Genomic DNA, 19,236 nt, shown 5'->3' on the forward strand with positions numbered 1-19,236 from the left:
CATTTAAAGCTGTTGTCACGGCCGCTTGGATAGCCTGAATGCTTTCAAAACGGAGTCTTTTGAGTGCAGTCTTGATCCTCGGGAACAAAAAGAAGTCGGCCGGAGCTAGGTCGGGGCTGTAGGGTGGCTGCGGCAGTTCGTCCGTCAACAATTTGGGGACCAGCTTGGCGCACACCTTTCGCATGTTCAATTCATCCATAACGATGCGATGTACAACGGTTTTTGGAATGTTCAGAGTGTCGGCTAACAACCGGACAGTCATTCGACGGTCAGTATTCAACAAATCATGCACACGAGTCACATTTTCATCGGTTTGGCTTGTTGATGGCCGTCCAGAGCGGGGGTCATCTTCCACTCTTTCCTGGTCCTCCTAAAACTTCTTCACCCACCTTGTAACTTGCACATATGATAGAGCAGACTCCCCGTAGGCTTGCTTAAGCAGTTCGTGAGTTTCGGCAGCTTTTTTGTTGAGCTTTGTCCAGAACTTGACCGCCCAACGTTGTTCGAAAGTATCCGCCATCGCGCGCCGTGACGTGGTCACAAAGCACAGGTGCACTTAATCAGCGATACTGACGCCTCGGATGCTCGAGCTGACTGCCCTTTGGGCGCGCTGTGAAGCTAAAGGTCTCCCCCCCTAATCCAACCGGTTCCAGCGCGCTCCGACCAGTAGGAGCGCGGGAAAAAAATATATTTCATGACTTTTGGGACACACCTTGTACCTTACGAATTTAGGAATTCCCTTTCCGCGTTTATACGCGCGATCAAATTAGCACTGGGTGGAGGTAACCTTGATAATGTGGTGTTCTACAACGACGACTTAATCCATTTACTGACCGACGCAACCGACTACGAACCTTATTTAGAAGAAACGCAATGAACCCCGAATAACACGCAAAGTGATAAACGTTAGAATGTCTACTGTCATAGCAGGGATTAACTTAATCAATTTCGAAACGTTATAAGGACTTTGCTAATTTTGGTAGCAATTAGCCGAACACATTCCGAACTATTATGACTAGTGAGGAATATTAGTTATTGACAAAAAGAAAACTTAGACACAGAAAATCATTTCAGTGTGCGTGGAAGATTGAGAGAGAAAAAAACAAGACTATTGTACTCTGTAAAGGGGAAACTTGTATTGAAGTTTATAGTACACGAACAAAATACTATATTGTAAGGTCATTCTCTTAGGAAAGGACAGAAAGAGAAAAAGAGGTAAAAGTGAGACGAAACATAAACAAACAGGAGGCCTAAGGTTAACTAAACTAGCAATAAGTAGACAGAACCCAGTGGATGTGATTAACCTAAAGAATTGTGAAGTGCAGTGAATAAAGAAGAGAAGCAGTGGTATCAGGTGGCAAGACCACAGATCAAACTGAATGAAAAGACACAAATGGACAATGATTTTACTAATCATAAGTTTTTTGGTATAAGTAATTAGTTTCTATGTAGCCTTTAGCACCTAAGAATGACAGTGGTAATTAAGGATTTAGTTCAGTAAGTAAGTAACAGAATAAGAGGGAGAGAGAGAGAGAAAAGGAGAGAGCAAGAAAATCCAAGGATTAATGTTTTTTATTAGAATACTAAGAAGTTCATTACCGGCAACAAACGAATATGGAATCATTCTATTTTATGTCAGAAACCATATTCGCTTGGGAGTATGTAACCGATCCGGCAACCCCAGCTTAATTTAATTTAGTAGCATGTTTTGATCCATGTAAATTAACATGTTCGGTTAGGTTTACTTGTAACATACAGCAAATGGACGAGAGGTACATAGGGTATTTCTTCCACTCAAGGAGTTTTAGCCCAAACTCTGGAATGAAAAAGAAAAAAGAAAAACAGCTGGTCAACGCAGATGCGAAGTGAAAGAGGAAGACCCCCCCGGCAGCTTGGTTCTTTAGAAAGTTACACAAAAGTTTACTTGTCTGAGTCCTTTGAGAATACAATATGTGAGTTTTGAACACCATAACTTAAAGGACGGGTTGTCTCTCAGCCCAAGCGAAGCGTAACATTTGTCAAGCTACTGACAGGACTTGCGTTAAGTTTTAGCGCCTACATTCCCTGTAATACCTAAACGGATGGGGGGAATACGTGTACTCCATTTTTTTAAAACGACCAATCCTCGTAATTTAGGGAGTTGACTTGTGGACCGAGAAGACTCCGAGTGTTTCGAGGAGAAGGCATTCTGCAAAAAGTGGTATTCCAGATCGCAAACTATTCGGAAGGATTCCGCACGAATTCGTATTCCAGATCTCAAATTATTCGGACGCAAATTCGGTATCAACTAATTCTGTTAGAAATTCTAAGTTACAGCCTATGTGATTAGATAAACTGTGGGGTAGATACCTATAGACTAGTCATCCTGCCATGCAAGTACCTTCGCGACAAGCAGTGATTCTTAAGACAGCAAATTCAATCTAGTGCGTTTGTGGCGTCCACTATTGACAACAGTTTAATAAAGCGTCTTCTGGAACAAAATGTGTGTGTGTTATAACAGGAGTTCCCACTTCCCTTCCTGAGCGAGACCCTGCCAAACGGCCTGAGAACAGAATCTTAGCTCTACTGGCGGAAATAGCTACACACAACCGCTACCCCCTGATCAATCCTTCACATCTTTCATAAATCTGTAAACTGATAGTAGCAGTTTACTGGGGCCCAAACTAAACCCATTGCCCTAAAGATCAGAGGTGTGTAAGTATGATAAGTGAAGCAGGGTAAAGCCAGCTGTAGCCGCCGCCGCCCGTAGCAGTCCAGCAGCCAGCGGCCGAAGACGACAGTAAAGTAATGGACACAACGAGCTATCCGTATAATATGACGACCAACGTGTTGGGCTTGAAGTCTCACTGAGTGAGTCGGTTAGAAGAACATGGCGCCTAACGTGGGGCTACACGGGAGTATGAGATTAACACAGAGAAATTTTCTTCCGTAAAGCTGGCCTAAACAGTTTTTAATTAGACAGTAATTCCTTTATTTTTCATGGTGATATTAAGCTTGTCGTTTGGATCCGAAATATTTCCACACATTTTTAAACGTTCATTCCTCCAAGAACAGGTTTCTCATCTGTACGGAGTCCACACCTTCCAGTCAGACTTCATTGACGAGGTCCTCGTCTTCTTGCCTTGACATTCCACAGTGTGCAATATGAAGATATTGAGGGTACAGATTTCTAAATGGAGCTACCATTCAGCTCAGTAAGGTGAAGGTTAAGTTGTCCCTGCGCCATGAAGGTGTATGGGGGAGTGGATATATAGATCCACGTTTTCTTTACCTCTCCACTACTAGTAGGCTTAACGCCCCGGCCTCTTTACCTTCGCGGATAGAACCATCGGTACCCATTGGATATGAGGGAGGCTGGGTGGGGCCCAAGAACCGGTCTGGACGCTGTGAAGAAACGAAACATCTTGACCCTACCTTGACTCGAACTCCGACCCCTCGGTTGTTCAGTCCGTACCGACTGAGCTGTCCCAGCTCCGTCATTTCGATTCCCGGTTCGTAGATGAAGACTGAAACATGCAGAATTATGAATTTGCCTGCTTTTTTGCATGGATTTGGAGCCTGATAACAGTAAGGTCGCGGGCTCATGACGCCTGCCATTAATACCTCCATCTACACAATACGTAAAGGGTAGCAGCACAGAAAACACAGTGCGTCTCCATTATATGGATCAGCCTGTTGATGTTTAGGGGAACAATCGCTGTTTATTCTGAGAGCTATGTGAAACCTAACAAATTCACTTTGTCAACAAAACGTAGATCTTCTTAATGTTACCGAATGTGGTACCACTGTTCTTCAATACGCCAAGGTATCTTTGCATCATACTGAAAAGTGTTTCCCTAATATTCCACTCCACAGACTTGTGTCGCCACAATACAAGTACTTCCGGTCCCCAAGTGGTGCGAGTTCTGGCACGCCATTTTTATTTATCCGTGTAGAAAATGAATACATCTTAGTGGGTCCGTTTCTGGTTCCTGTGGTTGGCCTCACAGAACGATAAACATTATTAGAACCTTGTGACAAACCTGAAGACGTTCTTGGGGCTATTATCGTGACATCATATAGGATGATTCTTACCAGTTTTGTTGCATTTTAAATAAAATTAATATTCAAATTTAATCGCTCTCCGAATCCTCCTGCTAGAGTTCTGTGTATTTAGCGAACATTTCAAGCGTTTAGAAATATTGCTGAGCGGGAACCGGAAGCGCTATCTGCGCACTATACACCAAACGGCAAAGACGAAATCCATGTTTTATTCTGTGACAAATCAGGAACTCTAATCATAATTCTTCACTTGTTAGTTTAAATGATATTATCATCAATTATTGGCGAGGACTTTAATAAATAAGTAGTTGAACGTGTAAAAACATTTTATTTTTATTGGCAATTCGGGGCAGAACTTTCTAGCGCCCTGTATATTTTGCATGATTCTAAGTAACAGCTTTACATTTCGGCGTGAGGAAAATACAAACAAGTTTCTCCGGATGCAGCTCCTGACATGTGGCATGCGCCTGGAGAAGAGATCTGGCAAGTGAATGCTCTGAAATTGAAAGCAGAACAAAGGGCCCTTACATATTCACTGTTGTCGGTGTTTGTAATTATCAGAAATTCCGAAACACAACGAAGTAGGCTGATACGAAGAGTTCTATAACACTCTGTAGTTAGCTGAAAGTCCATGTTTTCAGGGTCGAGTACACCGAGGCCAAGTGTTCCTCTAAAAAAGTCGGTTGACTTTCAACGGAGTACACGGCACTATGTCCCAGAAATCTTCATGGACACCATTATGAGAACAGTAGACCATATATATACTACGTAATCCCAGAGGAGAGAAACAGAGAAGTGGGAAAACCCAGAAGTAGATTTAAAGACCACTCTTAAAAATGCAAAATGCACTTGCGTGTAGCACCCAACCATGAAACCAGAACATGAGAAACATTAAGAAATGTACTAGGGTGAGACCGTGTGCAGAGGGAGGTACCTGGAACGTTACAAATCTATTTTACGTTTATTGTGATTTGGCCTGGTTAGTAAATCGATTGATGATGTTTCTTGTGTGTGTTCAGTTTGTCACAATATCTGCTACTACTCCACTTCGATTGGCCGCAGCTTTCCACCCCCGTTCCTCGTCTTGTATTCCTCCCCCCTCGTTCGGTTCTTCGGCTTGGGGGCCTCCAGTTCTGCCAACTGCTCATCCGTCAGAATGCCTTTATACCACTCAGCACTGAAATCAAAATTGGGTACCTGGGTTAGTGAATGAATTGCATGATATTTCAGCCTAGTATAATTCATTCTTTCACAGCCCTCTGTTGGGCCCTGGCTGCTTTTTCGGTCCCTTAATCCTATATACAAAGTCAGTAGTACTCCTTGGACGGGGGATCAGCCTGTCGCACGGCCGCTACCTGCACACAGAATCCATGCCAGTATTGGGATTAAAACCCAGGATCCCAGTGTTCGAGCGGGCGAAGGCAGTTCGTATTTTAGACCGCGCGGCCACTGTGAGCGGCCCATCCTAGGACAATTCCCGATTAAAGTTCAACAGAAGGTCTCTCCACTAGTTATACAGCGTCCCATGAAGTAGCAGAAAGCACAGGGACAGGGACTATACGTATATCGCCGTTTTGGGTGCAACTAAACGCCTCCCTCTCTCTGACAGCAACAAAATCTAAAAATTCAAGTCCTGAAACTATGTTATGTGAAACAGAGAAACAAAGTACGGTCTTCTTCCGAATCTTGTCAAAATAAATCATTGTAAATATTCAAAATGGCTGCCACTGCACACAACACATAATTCGGGGTGCCAATACAGGGGTTGCTGTACTTAAATAGCGAGATTCGTAACTGCGCAAGCGTCGCTGGCATGCCTCATTACCGACTGTCACGAATTTTCTGACACGAAAATTCAGATGATATTGTCATGTGGTCGAGTGACTAGGACGGGGGGGAGGGGTTGGCTCTTAAACATACAACTCGTGAGTATCTACACTACACAAATCAGTATCACACAAAAACTAGTGTTTTCAGTCACGGCATTTACTGCGCTGCTTGGTAGCGGCTTCCAACAGTGGACGTTACTCTGCTTCCAGGCTCAGGTCTTCGCAGGCTGGCGGCCATCTCACACCAACCTCTTCTGTTATCTCAGGACTCTCTCATAATGGCATCTGGTGGTCCTCGTTATATAGCCTTGGCAAGGACCGCACAGAAAATTTCGCTTCCAACCACTGTTCTATTGTTGCGTGTTTACCCCAAGAATATTCCTGGTACTTATGTCTGTTTGATGCTGAGTCGATCCCAGGGCCATAGTTCGGCTGGAAGGATTACATCAACTGAAAAATCCAATGACCGAATCGGGAATCGAACCAGCGACATACCGTCTTGTAGCATAGTGCCTCAACTAGCTACGCGACCGTGTGCCCCCCTTAAATGCTAGTAAGTATACAAATATGTCACGTGATTGTGAGTTTCAAGAGTATGCACAGATTTAATGCGAGGGACAATTATGTATTTCATATTTTCATCCATCACCCTCTCCTTCCTTTATCCCTAACAACATTTGTTCCTTTGCAGTCCCGCCTTTTCTGTTCTACAGTCATTCCATTCCTCCTTTCTTCCCCTCTGTTCCACTAATACTGTCAATGTAATTGTCGTTGAATGCCTACGCAAGGTGTGGAAGTGTGTATATGAGTTGTTATCGAATGAAGCGTCGACACCGTTGAACGAATAGAGCCATCTATCAGATACTTCAAGGAACTATGTCCTCTGCCGTGTGATCTGAAGATTTGTACCCTCTGGTAAAGTACCCCAAGGTTGAGCAGCACTGATGCCAAGTTTACACCGCGATATGATGTGAGCTGTACTCACCATTCGGGCACATTCCTGGGCCAGTCGCACGTTTTGCTGCCGTCATTGAACACTTGTCCCATCTTGCAACCATTGCGTCGGGGCACCTCGCCATTGATACACACGTAGAAATATTGACAATCCTCTGGGTCGGCGTAGCGCGGGTGCTGCTGGGCTTCTGTCGTCGCCACCTTGGGGCACGAGAACTTGAACACATCTGGAAAGGAAATTTCGGGTCACAAAATTGGAACACATCTGGAAAGGAAATTCCGGGGCAAAGAAGTTGAACACACGTGAAACGGAAATTCCGGGTCACAGAAGTTGAACACATCTGAAACGGAAATTCCACTACAGAAAACTTGAACATATCTGAAACAGAAAGTCCGAGCAGAACTTAGTTCAGGTTGCGTTACGTGGATGACCAACCCTTGAGATGAGACCGCGAAGGATTTGTTAAGCTTTCCGTTTCCAATTGCACGGCTCTGGTAAAATTTGTAATCTGGATATTTCAACCATCTATGAGCCGATCGTCTAGAAAATGTTGGAACCTCAACATCTCACAACACTATGGGCCTCCACAGCCTGTTACAGGGATACCTTTACTTGTTTTACTTTTTAGAAAAGATTGGAGCTAATACATTTAGTCGTATTAAAACCTTGAACGTGTATAATTCTTTGGGAACCTAAATAAAATGCGGATAGCTGGTAGTATGGCTTTAATATTTTTGGTTTCTTTACTTGTACAGGTCCACNATATATATATATATAACACTATGTATGTGATTCTGTAGGATCTTAAGTTCCCACAGCGGTAGTTATGAAGAATTCGGGATTAACGCCGTGTAGTCCGTTGAAATTCAACCGACGTTATGTCGTCTTCACCTTCAACGTCGAAGAATCAGCTAAGCAGGGAAACCTGCTTGATATCAGGTGGGAAGCAAAGCAAACTTCAACGTCTGAAGATGAGGCGACATATTCCTCCGTAATATCGGTTGTCCTTCGACGGACTACACGGCGCTATATCCCAGAAGACAGAACTATTTTTGTACATATGGTTTGAGAGAGAGACCCAGAAACCACTAGCTACATTAAGGTTAGGTACTTCTTGGCGAAAATCGTTCCGTGTGCAGAAGAGTTTTATGGGCGAGTGCCTCACCTTCCGACGAGCAGCCCTTCTTCTTGGCCTCATCAGGCCAGGTGCAGATGCCTGTCCGCTCGTTGTAGACCAAGCCGTCCGGACAGGAGATCATGTTGAACTTGCCATCCACGCAGTAGTAGAACTTGTCGCAGGTGTGCGGCTCTTCGTGAGCAAAGTAGCCGTTCTTCCGCGGGCAATGCAGGCTGGGCTGTGGCTCCTCTGTAACGTCAAGGCACAACAGCCTCGTTCCAAACACAGTTCATTTCAACCATCTTCCTTCCTCAGTGCAATATAACATGCGTAGTCGAAACGCAATCGTTAAACGACGAAGTAATAGAGAAAATAACAAAAGTACAATATTACTATTATATTTTAGCGTCCTGTTGCACTGATTTTCATCCATTATATGTATACAGTGGCCGTCTTGTAGTGATGTATACAGTGGCCGTCTTGTAGTGCACTCAAATTCACCTGTCACTTCACAACATGTTTCGGCAACATAGTGCCATCATCAGGTGTCCCAATTACGTCAATCTATTGCATTGCCTGCCCTCATATATTTTCACAACACCATTTAAAAAGTATTTAAAAAGTCCGTATTTGTCAATTATGATAAATTTACACTCACTAAAACTTGTTAAGATAATTCATCTTATTTGTCTTAATTAAAACTTGCATGTGGTTCGTTCACTACGGGGTCGTTTTTCTTATTTTCTGTGTAAACCGCGTCTTGTGATGTGTGTTCCCTTCTTAGCTGCGAGTGTTGTAATCTTCTTCTGTTATTATTACTAGTGTTTTGCCTTTGTCTGCTTTTGTTACTATTAATCTGTTGTCTATCATTTTTCTCTTTATATTCATAGCTACTTTCCATTCTCTCTTGCTATTATAGCTATTATGAATTTCTTTGTTTCTGCTAATATCTTTGATTTGTTTCGCAACTACGTGTCTATAGTAGTTGTGTTCTGTTATGTCTAGTTTTGTTATTGCTGTTTCTGCTTTGAGAGCTGATGTTTCAATCCGTTTTTTATTTTTATAGTGTAGATTGTATTTTAACCCTTTGTTTAAGAGTTGGATTTCAGCTAAGAAGGGAACACACATCACAAGACGCGGTTTACACAGAAAATAAGAAAAACGACCCCGTAGTGAACGAACCACATGCAAGTTTTAATTAAGACAAATAAGATGAATTATCTTAACAAGTTTTAGCGAGTGTAAATTTATCATAATTGACAAATACGGACTTTTTAAATACTTTTTAAATGGTGTTGTGAAAATATATGAGGGCAGGCAATGCAATAGATTGACGTAATTGGGACACCTGATGATGGCACTATGTTGCCGAAACATGTTGTGAAGTGACAGGTGAAATTGAGTGCACTACAAGACGGCCACTGTATACATATAATGGTACAATATTACGTTTCTGGACGTTATCCATCGTCCTACTTTTTATTTCAAAACAAAACGTTTCGGAGACTGCATTCTGTCTCCATCTTCAGGTAAAATGTACTCAGTTGGGCCAAATCGATAGTAGGCTTTACCTGAGGACGAAGACAAAATGTCGTGTTTTAAATAAAAACAGGACGATGTATAATGTCCAAAAACATAATATTTGTATTTTTATATGATATATGATACATACGTACATATAAACAAGTGTTGATACAGTAATATCCATTTTGTTTTTTCGGAAATATTGTTGTGCAGACTGCCACCAGTATATACGTGTATATCCGACATGTGACACACAACAGGGTGCCTATTTTTTGTTAGTTCTATCAAAACGGACATCACGTGTACCATCGTCACAGACTTTTTAATCTTGTTGACAAAAGAACGTTACAGCCGAAAACACTTGTTTCTGTTGTCTGATATTCTGGGGAAAGTGGAACATGCAGACTAATCCTCTAACCAATGGCCGCGCCATAGCTCAAGCGGTTAGTCGCTGGCTTCCCATGGCGGCGGCCAGGATTCGATCCCGGGTCTGGTCAAGTGGGATTTGTGGTGGACGAGTACTTCGGTTTCCTCTGCCAATCTTCATTCCACCAATTGCTCCACAATCACCCTCACCTATCATCTGGGGCTGGTACAGTAGGACAGAAGTGGCCGCAGGGCAAGGGACTTGGTCCCACCCCACTAGCAATAAAAAAATAGAACAGGGCCCACCCAGCCACGTGAGGATAACTGAGGTGCTATTTCAAGGAAATAGCGGCTCCGGTCTAGAAACCCGAAATTAACGGCCGTAGGGATTCGTTGCGCTGACCACGCGGCACTCTGTATCCGCTAAAGTTGGCACTAACTTCACCGACAAGCGGCGGTCGATCGGTCGGTATATTTCGCTTGCGGACTAAAACCGCGGAGTTTTTTTTTTAATTTGGTTGTTAGTTAAAACATGACAAATCAGTACATCTTTTAATAAGAATGTTTTTTCGTATTAAATGACACAGTCTGTCAACAGAACATTCAGAATATTACACAGTTCCCTACCAGTAATACAAGTGGGTTCTCTGGACTCAAGACTCAATGAGAACACTCTGCATGTGCTCTGAACACAGAGTGAAGACAACTTACGCAACTCGGGGCGCTGGGAGCAGTCGATGTTGAAGGGCAGGTCACACTTCTCGTGCATGGGGCTGAAATCATTGAACACCATGCCGTCTGCACACAGCTTCTCTGTGATGACTCCATCGATACACTCGTAGTACTTGTCGCACTGGTAGGCGTCGGCGAAGTAGCCGTTTGGCTCCGGACACTCATCCGTCGTGTCGTCCGCTCCCGCCGCCTCCGTCGTGGGACGCTTCGTGGTGGACGCCGGACGCCGAGCCGCCTGCTGTTTGCGCCCAGGCGCCCCCGCCTGTCCACAGACAGCCGCTGCAACAACACACAGCAAGTGTTTCAAGTCACCTTGTTAGCGGCAGCATAGTTCGATGTTTCAGTACAAGCTGACGGTGTTTGCCGTAAGTCGCATGTAAGCGTGATGAGACAGTGTTAAACGGGAATTCTTCGGTTGCATTCGTAAGCACATGAAAGCTGAATTCTCAGGGGTTTATGATTATAACCGCTGCTAGGTGCGCCATGATCATGTCTGCGTAATTACGAACATATAGCGACCGATCTGTCTGTTCATAACCGACTGAGATGCTCTGGTTATTCCCAGCGAAATGTAAAATTTCCATTGTTCCTCTTTTAGACGGGTTACGAACTCACGTCCTGTTATACACGGAAGCCATTCACTCATCAAGCGCTCAAAATGGAAAGCAGAGTAGGCCAAAGTAGTTATCATCTGACATGATCTGTTAGCGGTTGTATGTAAAACTGTCTCTGTGCTTAATTAAATATGCATTATGCTATGAAGGCGTGTGGGGGAGTGGAGGTATAGTTCTAACATTCTTGACATCGCCACTAGATGGACTTGAGTGGTCAGCTACTACGGCCCGGCCGCTTTACCCCCGACACCCATTGGACAGGAGGCTGGATGGGCCCCAGAGCCGGTCTGAAAGCTGTGAAATAGAGAAAAATGCCTTTCCCCTGACGGAAATCGAACCCTGGACGTCCAGCCCGTCGCTATACCGACTGAGCTATCCTGACTACCTCCATTGCATTGCTTCTCACTGTCTGAGATGTAACTGTAACCATTATGTCGGTTGTACTACTCATGTTTGATTGGACGACGCAATAACCGTTCTTGTGTCAGTTTTTGCTGCAACATGGCGGATTGGTTTGAAGGACAAGGAGCTGGACAACGACATGACAAGGTCTGGGCGTCACCGCAAACAGGTTCCTAATGGTAACGAGCAGTATTTGCGAACTCCCCTCCCCCTGCGCGCATTCTTCGCCATGTGAGAGGGATTTTGCTTCAGATTGAACGTCAAGATTGCGGCTGCGCAAATCAGACCGATTTAACTTGCGTGTCATTGTTAAGTGCTGGAATACTGGTGTGCTCGTAACGAAAGGTATCTCTCGGCGTGCTTTGTCCGCCAGAGAAACGCTGAAAATATTTTCATGAAACCTGATGATACTGAGAATTTAATTACAGTTGTTAAAAGAAACCCTGTGGCCTGTAGTCCGCAAGCGAACTATACCGACCGAGCGACTGACGCTTGTCGGCGAAATTAGTACCAACTTTTGCGGATAGAGGGTGTCGCGTGGTCGGCGCAACGGTTCCCCACGGTCATTAATCTCGGGTTTCTAGACCGGAGTCGCTATTTCCTTGAAACATCTCCTCAATTATCCTCACGAGGCTGAGTGGACCCCGTTCTAGATCCACTACTTCTCAGAAAATCTGGTAGCGCCAGGAATCGAACCCGGACCTCTGGATCTATAGCCAGGAACTCTGACTACTAGATCACAGAGGCGGTCTTACACATGTCATAAATTTAGTTGAGTCGGACGACAACAACAATGGCCACTGCATGCGGGTCTCTGTGTATCTGCACGCACCGGGCAGGCGACTCGCTAAACATTCGTATTTATCGCGGCGAAAGTAGTATTTCGAAAAAGAAAATAATACAAGCCCTAGAGAGAACTTAAATCACGTATTCCGTCCAATACACACCATTTCCGTAAGTGTTGCAGTTGAAGTGCACTGGATTTCGTGAGAAACAATTTGACCATTTTGTATGAAATTTCATACCGCATGCTGTTCAGCATATCTGTCGATGCGAACGCTGCTGTCAGAATTGCTGTGCTGCGTGTGGTGTGTGTTCCGACTTGTCTGCACAAAGTTCAGGAACGTTTTTAAGTCTAAATGCTGGTGATTGAGCCTGATGATGTCACGGCCACTAAGAAACACTCAAATTGCTCAAAAAGTCCAGATCACAGTGGAAACATCACATGCAACACCAAATGGAAGACGGGGCGGATTTCGCAGAAAATTCTAACATGCAACCTCAAAAGAAAACGAAACATAGGACGTCCACAGTCAAGATGGAGGGATCAGCATACTCTCTTCAAGAGGACGGAACAGGCCACGTATGGCCCAATCCATGATGATGAATACGAACTTGTACAAAATTATTATCTTTTTCTTAACTGCAGTGAGACATAGACAAGAATTGAGGATAGAAGAATACCGCGAAGATGGAAGCAACAAGTTCCCCCGAAAGGTCTGCAAACTTCTGTCAGACTACACGGCGTGGCATCCCAGAAAGGACTCTTCTTGAGATCCTCGTACCTCAGTTCCAATTTTTTTGTTTAACAGACACGGCCTACTTAAATCACACGGTTCAAAATAATAGACAAGGTAATAGGACGTTGTGTTGGGTAGCCGGGATAGCGCAGTCGGTACAGCGATTGGCTACGGGCCGGAGTTCGAGTCCCGGTAAGGGAAAGAATTTTCTCCGGGTCATCCTGACAGGCTCTGGGGTCCACGTAACCTCTCTTTCCCCGGGAGTAAAGCGGCCTGGGCGTGAAGCTGACCGCTTACCTCCAGCCAGTTCCGAGGTCAAGAAAACGTGGATCAGTATATCCACTCCCCCATACGTCTTCATGGCGCAGTGCTCATAGCTAAGCACAAGGATTAACTTTACCATTTTAAACGAATGTTGTGCTTTCTTGCAGCTGTTTTCCTCTGAGTTACCACACTTCTCGGTAAATGTGAAGTGACAGAAGAAACGTACGTGTCTTACGAGGGAATAAATGAAGAAAAAAAATCTTGAATTTCCAAGCGGTTCCAGAAGTTACGCACATAAATACTATCAGATATCTCGGGTCTGTGGCAAACTTGGTACCGTGCCAGTGGGTCACAATGCCTGAACTTACGTTGGCGTCTGTCTGTATGCATGTTCCGCGCTGTGCCTGCTTGAGAAACGCCTGTGACGGAGAGAGAGTGCGACTGCGCACGAAAGCACGAATGGAATGCATCAGTGAATACGTACACGGCTCTCTACGTCTCTATTTGCCGGAACTTTCACTCCGAGGTGAAGTCCCACTGCTCTGTTCTTGGGTCCCCGTTCGCGCCGATGTTCCCATTGTGCACACATCAACAGCTTCCTGCTGCTTAAACTCCAGCTAACCTTTCCACGTGCCAGTTAAACCCAATCATCAGCAGCACACTTAAGTTATTTCCTTTGTATCCATCATCTTTCCCCGTTTCCTCCGACAAGACGAGAACCAAAGACTCTGTAATTACGTCGACAGACCCCCCCCCTCACACAATACCATGGATATTACATAGAACAGGACCCACAAAATGAAAACTTTATTTANTGTTGATGATTTAATTGCAGTTTGTTGAATTGTATTTTAATTAATGACGTATTGTTAGTTTTGAGGTTTTCACGGCGCCACATCCCAGAAGACGGCATTCTTCAATATTTAACGAAGTTGTCGTGGCCTATTTTGAGGGACTGCCCAAATATTTTCCTGAAGGGACTCAGTCAGGACAGACGGTCTGAACCCAGTATCTCCTAAACAAGAGGAAGGAACGTTGTCGCTTGAGCTAACTTGCTCGATGAAGTGAACAAGCCTAAACCCTTCCACCTAATCAAGTTCTGGCTTATGTGCATCCATTTTACGAAGTGAACGTATAAATGAGAGGTCGTATTTGCACAACTAGTGAGAGTATTTCGATTAAACTTGCTATTACGAATCTGCATATAGGACATTGGTGAGAAAGCCGGAAGGAAGGAGACCACTGGGAAGACCAAGACGTAGGTGGGTGGACAATATTAAAATGGATCTTAGAGAGTTAGGATGGGATGGTATGGATTGGATTAATCTGGCTCAGGATAGGAACCAGTGGAGTGCTCTTGAGAACACGATACTGAACCCCCGGGTTCCATAAAATGCTGGGAAGTTCTTGAGTAGCTGCACAACTGGGGGCCTCTCAAGAAGGGCTCAGCTCCCTGAGTGAGTGATATGAACCCAGTTTTGATTCCGACCCTGTGTACATGTAGATGAAATAAGACTTAGCGTATTCTTAAAAAATTGTAACATCCAATTTAAGTTTGTTTTTATGTCTGAGGGAAGGTGAGAGCTGTAGGGTTTGTGGGGGCAAAGGAAGGCATCGGATCAACTTCAGATCAGACCTTTTGCATTCGTCAGATATTGCAGAAAAATGGGAGTACGATGAGACAGTACATCAGCTATTCATAGACTTCAAGAAAGCCTAAGATTCAGTTAGGAGGGAAGTACTGTACAATATTCTGATAGAGTTTGGGGTACCCATGAAACTAGTTAGGTTGATTAAAATGTGTTTAAACGAAACGTATAGCAAGGTCCGTGTAGGTAAACATTTGTCTGATAAATTTCCTATCCAGAATGGTCTAAAACAAGGAGATGCTTTATCACCACTCCTTTTCAACTTTGCTTTAGAATATGCAATTAGGAAGGCTCAGGGAAGCAGGTGGGACTGCAATTAAACGGGACACATCAGCTGTTGGCCTATGCCGATGATGTGAATCTACTGGGTGATAATGTTGATACCATAGAGGAAAACACAAACTTTAATTGACACAAGTAAAGAGGTTCGTCTAGAAGTAAACACGGAGAAACCTAAGTATATGCTGCTGTCTCGTCACCAAAATGCAGGGCAAAATCATGATATAAAGATAGGAAACAGATATTTTGAAAATGTGGCACAATTCAGATATTTGGGAACAACAATAATAGATCGAAACCTGATTCATGAGGAAATTAAGAGGAGATTGAACTCGGCTACCATTCAGTCCAGAACATTTTGTCTTTTAGTCTACTGTCCAAAAACATAAAAATTGGAATATACAAAACTATAATTTTGCCTGTGGTTCTGTATGGGTGTGAAACTTGGTCTCTGACACTAAGGGAGGAACATAGACTAAGGGTGTTCGAGAACAGGTTGTTGAGAATATTTGGACCGAAGAGAGATGAAGTGACAGGAGGATGGAGAAAACTGCATAATGAGGAGCTTCATAACTTGTACTCTTCTCCAAGTATAATTAGAATGATCGAGTCAAGGAGGATGAGGTGGGCGGGTCATGTAGCACGAATTGGGGAGACGAGGAATGCATATAGTATATTGGTGGGAAAGCCAGAAGGAAGGCGACCACAGGGAAGACCAAGGCGTAGGTGGGTGGACAATGTTGGAATGGATCTTAGAGATAGGATGGGATGGTATGGTATGGATTGGATAGATCTGGCTCAGGATAGGGACCAGTGGAAGGCTCTTGTGAAAACGGTAATGAACCTTCGGGTTCCATAAAATGCTGGTAAATTCTTGAGGTGCTGCAGAATTGGCAGCTCCTCTAGAAGGGCTCAGCTCCATGAGTAAGTAAGTAAGTAAGTAAGTAAAGGAAGGCATCGACGTGAGGCTTAAAGCCAAGCAATGAGCTGCCGCGAGAGAACTCAGCATGTAGTACGACGAACTTTGAAACACAGGCGGAAATTGGAAGTGGAACAACTGGACACGCTGACCTTGAGGGGACCTTGGCCCAAAACCGTGAAGAATTGCACGTATGGCACCAACCAGTTACCTACTTACGTCCCTACCGACCTACCTACCTCCCTGAAATAAAACATCTTAGACCTGACGCATGCGCGAAACACTGGGCCAATAAATAACGGAAGATAAATTTGATGTGTGCAAAAAGTTATCGGCCATTACAACTGATATTTTGCAGTTACAAAGAAATTAATTTTATAAATAGAAATATGAAAGTCTCATGAAAAGTTAATAAGGAAATAGGCCAAAGAAACGCAAATGAAACTAGATATGTGTTCCTGTCTCGTCACCAGAATGCAGGGCAGAAACAGAGAAAATAAAAATATTTAGGAACAACAATAACAGATCAAAATTACAGACTGATGTATATAGTCTCAAATGAGAACCCAATGTTATGAGCGTTAATGACGTCACATACCAACTGTTAAGCTAACTAAAAAACCACTCCATGAAGCCAACTTCTTCTTGAGAAGCTGATAATTGCTCACCTAGTCTGAAATTTCCTCATACTGTTTGGTCACACTGATTGATGGAACATTTCCTACAATGAAATGAGTGAAGGCGTGACTGAGTTCTGCTTTCTACCAGATTCATGCTTGTTTCTTGCCTGGTTTACTCTTCTACCCTGAAGATGGAGGCAACATGTATGTCCGAAATGCAGTTTTACTTCCAACGGACTACACTCTGTTATAGACATCCCATAAGACACGATTCAGAGAGCCTCAGACCGTACATGGCCTCGTTATGCTTGGCTGTGCGTGGAGCGTGTTCGTGCAGACTTTCAGAAATGCACTAAGCGCCTCACATTACTGCATGCACTTCTCGTTTGTAGAAGTGGCTCTATAGCGCATACAAGCTCCGCGCTAAAATCGCCCCAACCCCCTCTCTAATACATGACCTCATTAACATCCCTAAAATTGGGTTCCAGTTTAAAAATATCGCTCCCTAATTTTGATCTGTTGCTATCGTTCCTAAATATTTTTATTTTGTCACACTCTTTTTAGGATTTACTGACGGCCTTTGTGCTATGTTTCTGCCCTGCATTTTACAGTTTCCTCTGCTTTCTTTTGAGCTCTTCTCCCCTTATTAACACTTCTTGCCACATAAAATTAATTCCTTCATAACCATAAAATATCAGATGTAATGACCGATACCTTTTGTACACATCAAATCTATCATCTCTTATTGGGCCAGAGTTTCCCACATGAAACAGGCCTAAGATGTTGCTTTATTGCACCTGTAAATATGAAGTGGCGGGTAGCAGTGGGCCTACAGAGAGTCAGTACAAGTGTTGGCACACCTCTGAACCGTCACTGCTTTACGCGCTTCATGCAGCATTCCCAGCATGGGAGAAGCAGGTGGGTGTGCCTACGAACTAACATTTAAGCCTTTTATGAGTATTGTTACGAGGGATATACGGATCCCTCTGTGCAACCATTTTAGGCTGTGTGTGTGTTAATATGTGGTATTATTTCCTTGTTTTTAAACTGTGACCTCCCCTTCATTTTAAAAAAATCAAGGTTCCCCTATCGGCGCCCATGTTCAGAACAGAGCCTTTTGTACCTTCAAGCGCGAGACCTGACACTAAAAAGACACAGTTCGTGCTGCAGAGAAAGCAATTTTACCTCCATAGTTCATGAGAACCTTACGGGACTCATTGGCTTGATTATTAAGATCTCTACTCGTTCCACATATCTGCTATAATCATAAATTGTAGCCAAATGCAAAACTTACGTTACACGTTTTCAGAGTAACAAGATGACTGCGTCCACAACTGTTCATAATTCTGAAACCTGTCTTGTATATCTACAGTTTTAGAACCTTCGGCTAATAAATTGAATCCACAGTCAACGACTTCCCACTAAAAGAGCAACAAACCCACCAGAGAATGGCAACGATTTAACATGGTTTTACTCTCTGACAAAATGGCGTGTAGTGAGTGCTACTTACCGACAGCTGCACAGAGAGCGACTAGCTTCAGCAGACGTGCATCCATGGTAGGAAAACGGGCCACACTGAACATAGACGACCTTGGTCAGAACTCCTTATAGTGCCTTATAATACACATGCAGAGAAATCGGAACCCGCTGCCGCAGCGTCAATGAACGGGCACCGCCGTGTAGTCCGTTGAAAGTCAACTGACGTTTCGGAGAATCATGTCGCCTCAAGCTTCAGGGTTGTGATTGTAGAGTAAGGCAAGCAGGTAGAAAGCAGATCCGTACTGGTTCCTTGCTTAGCTCCCTCTCTTCGGCACTGATACGCTTCTCCGAAACGTCGCTTGTCTTTCGCTGGTCTTCGTGGACCATTGCAATACAAAGTCAGATCTGAGAATCTCAGAAGCTACAAGAGCATTGCATGGCTTAGAAGTGACGGACCTGGACAATGAGTCTTGTAGATAACATGGCTAGCTGTTACGTGTGGCTAGAGATTAGGCTCTCGTTTGATTACTGTGCAGCATCTAAAGAAAGCCAATGCAATGTGAATCTTCTCAAATTTAAATATTTCAAAGTTTACGTTCTTACAACATGTTTTCGTTTCGTTAAGATCGATCCAAACGTTATCCCCGTAATAACAGCTTCAGAATAACAATACTATCCACAACGAATCAACATTCGCTTACTAGACAAAGGCGTTCACTACATGTTTCGACTTACACCAGGTCATCATCAGGCGAGCATATAATAATTAGATCTTAGTTCTTGAATTGTGTTTCTTAATATGGATCCACCTTATTACGACATTTTACCATTTGATAGCGAATGCGATAGGGTTTTATTTGAAATATAATTTAGCAAATGCAAACAAATATGCTGTAACGAATATACAGTTTTTAATTAAATGTAGT

At 43.7% G+C, this 19,236-nt stretch overlaps 1 protein-coding gene across 1 annotated transcript; it reads right to left on the reverse strand.

Moving 5' to 3' along the window:
* Window positions 1-4,349: 4,349 nt before the first annotated feature.
* On the reverse strand, window positions 4,350-18,406 carry LOC111870735 (protein obstructor-E). Its single transcript, XM_023863242.2, has 5 exons — window positions 18,342-18,406; window positions 10,544-10,843; window positions 7,991-8,191; window positions 6,856-7,051; window positions 4,350-5,218 (listed from the first exon to the last, which is right to left on the reverse strand). Exons 1-5 carry the CDS (start codon window positions 18,385-18,387, stop codon window positions 5,080-5,082), a joined length of 882 nt encoding a protein of 293 aa, XP_023719010.1. The 5' UTR covers window positions 18,388-18,406; the 3' UTR covers window positions 4,350-5,079.
* Window positions 18,407-19,236: the final 830 nt, after the last annotated feature.

This window comes from Cryptotermes secundus, unplaced genomic scaffold (genome assembly GCF_002891405.2).
Source record: "Cryptotermes secundus unplaced genomic scaffold, Csec_1.0 scaffold204, whole genome shotgun sequence".
In the NCBI taxonomy this organism is placed as follows: Eukaryota; Metazoa; Arthropoda; class Insecta; order Blattodea; family Kalotermitidae; genus Cryptotermes; species Cryptotermes secundus.

Coding starts and splice junctions, on each gene's coding strand:
- LOC111870735 (XM_023863242.2), bottom strand. CDS start 18,387: ATGGATGCACGTCTGCTGAAGCTAGTCGCTCTCTGTGCAGCTGTCG. Junction 8,192..10,543: donor CTCCCAGCGCCCCGAGTTGC/GTAAGTTGTCTT, acceptor TTGACGTTACAG/AGGAGCCACAGCCCAGCCTG. Junction 5,219..6,855: donor CCCAGGAATGTGCCCGAATG/GTGAGTACAGCT, acceptor TTTTGATTTCAG/TGCTGAGTGGTATAAAGGCA.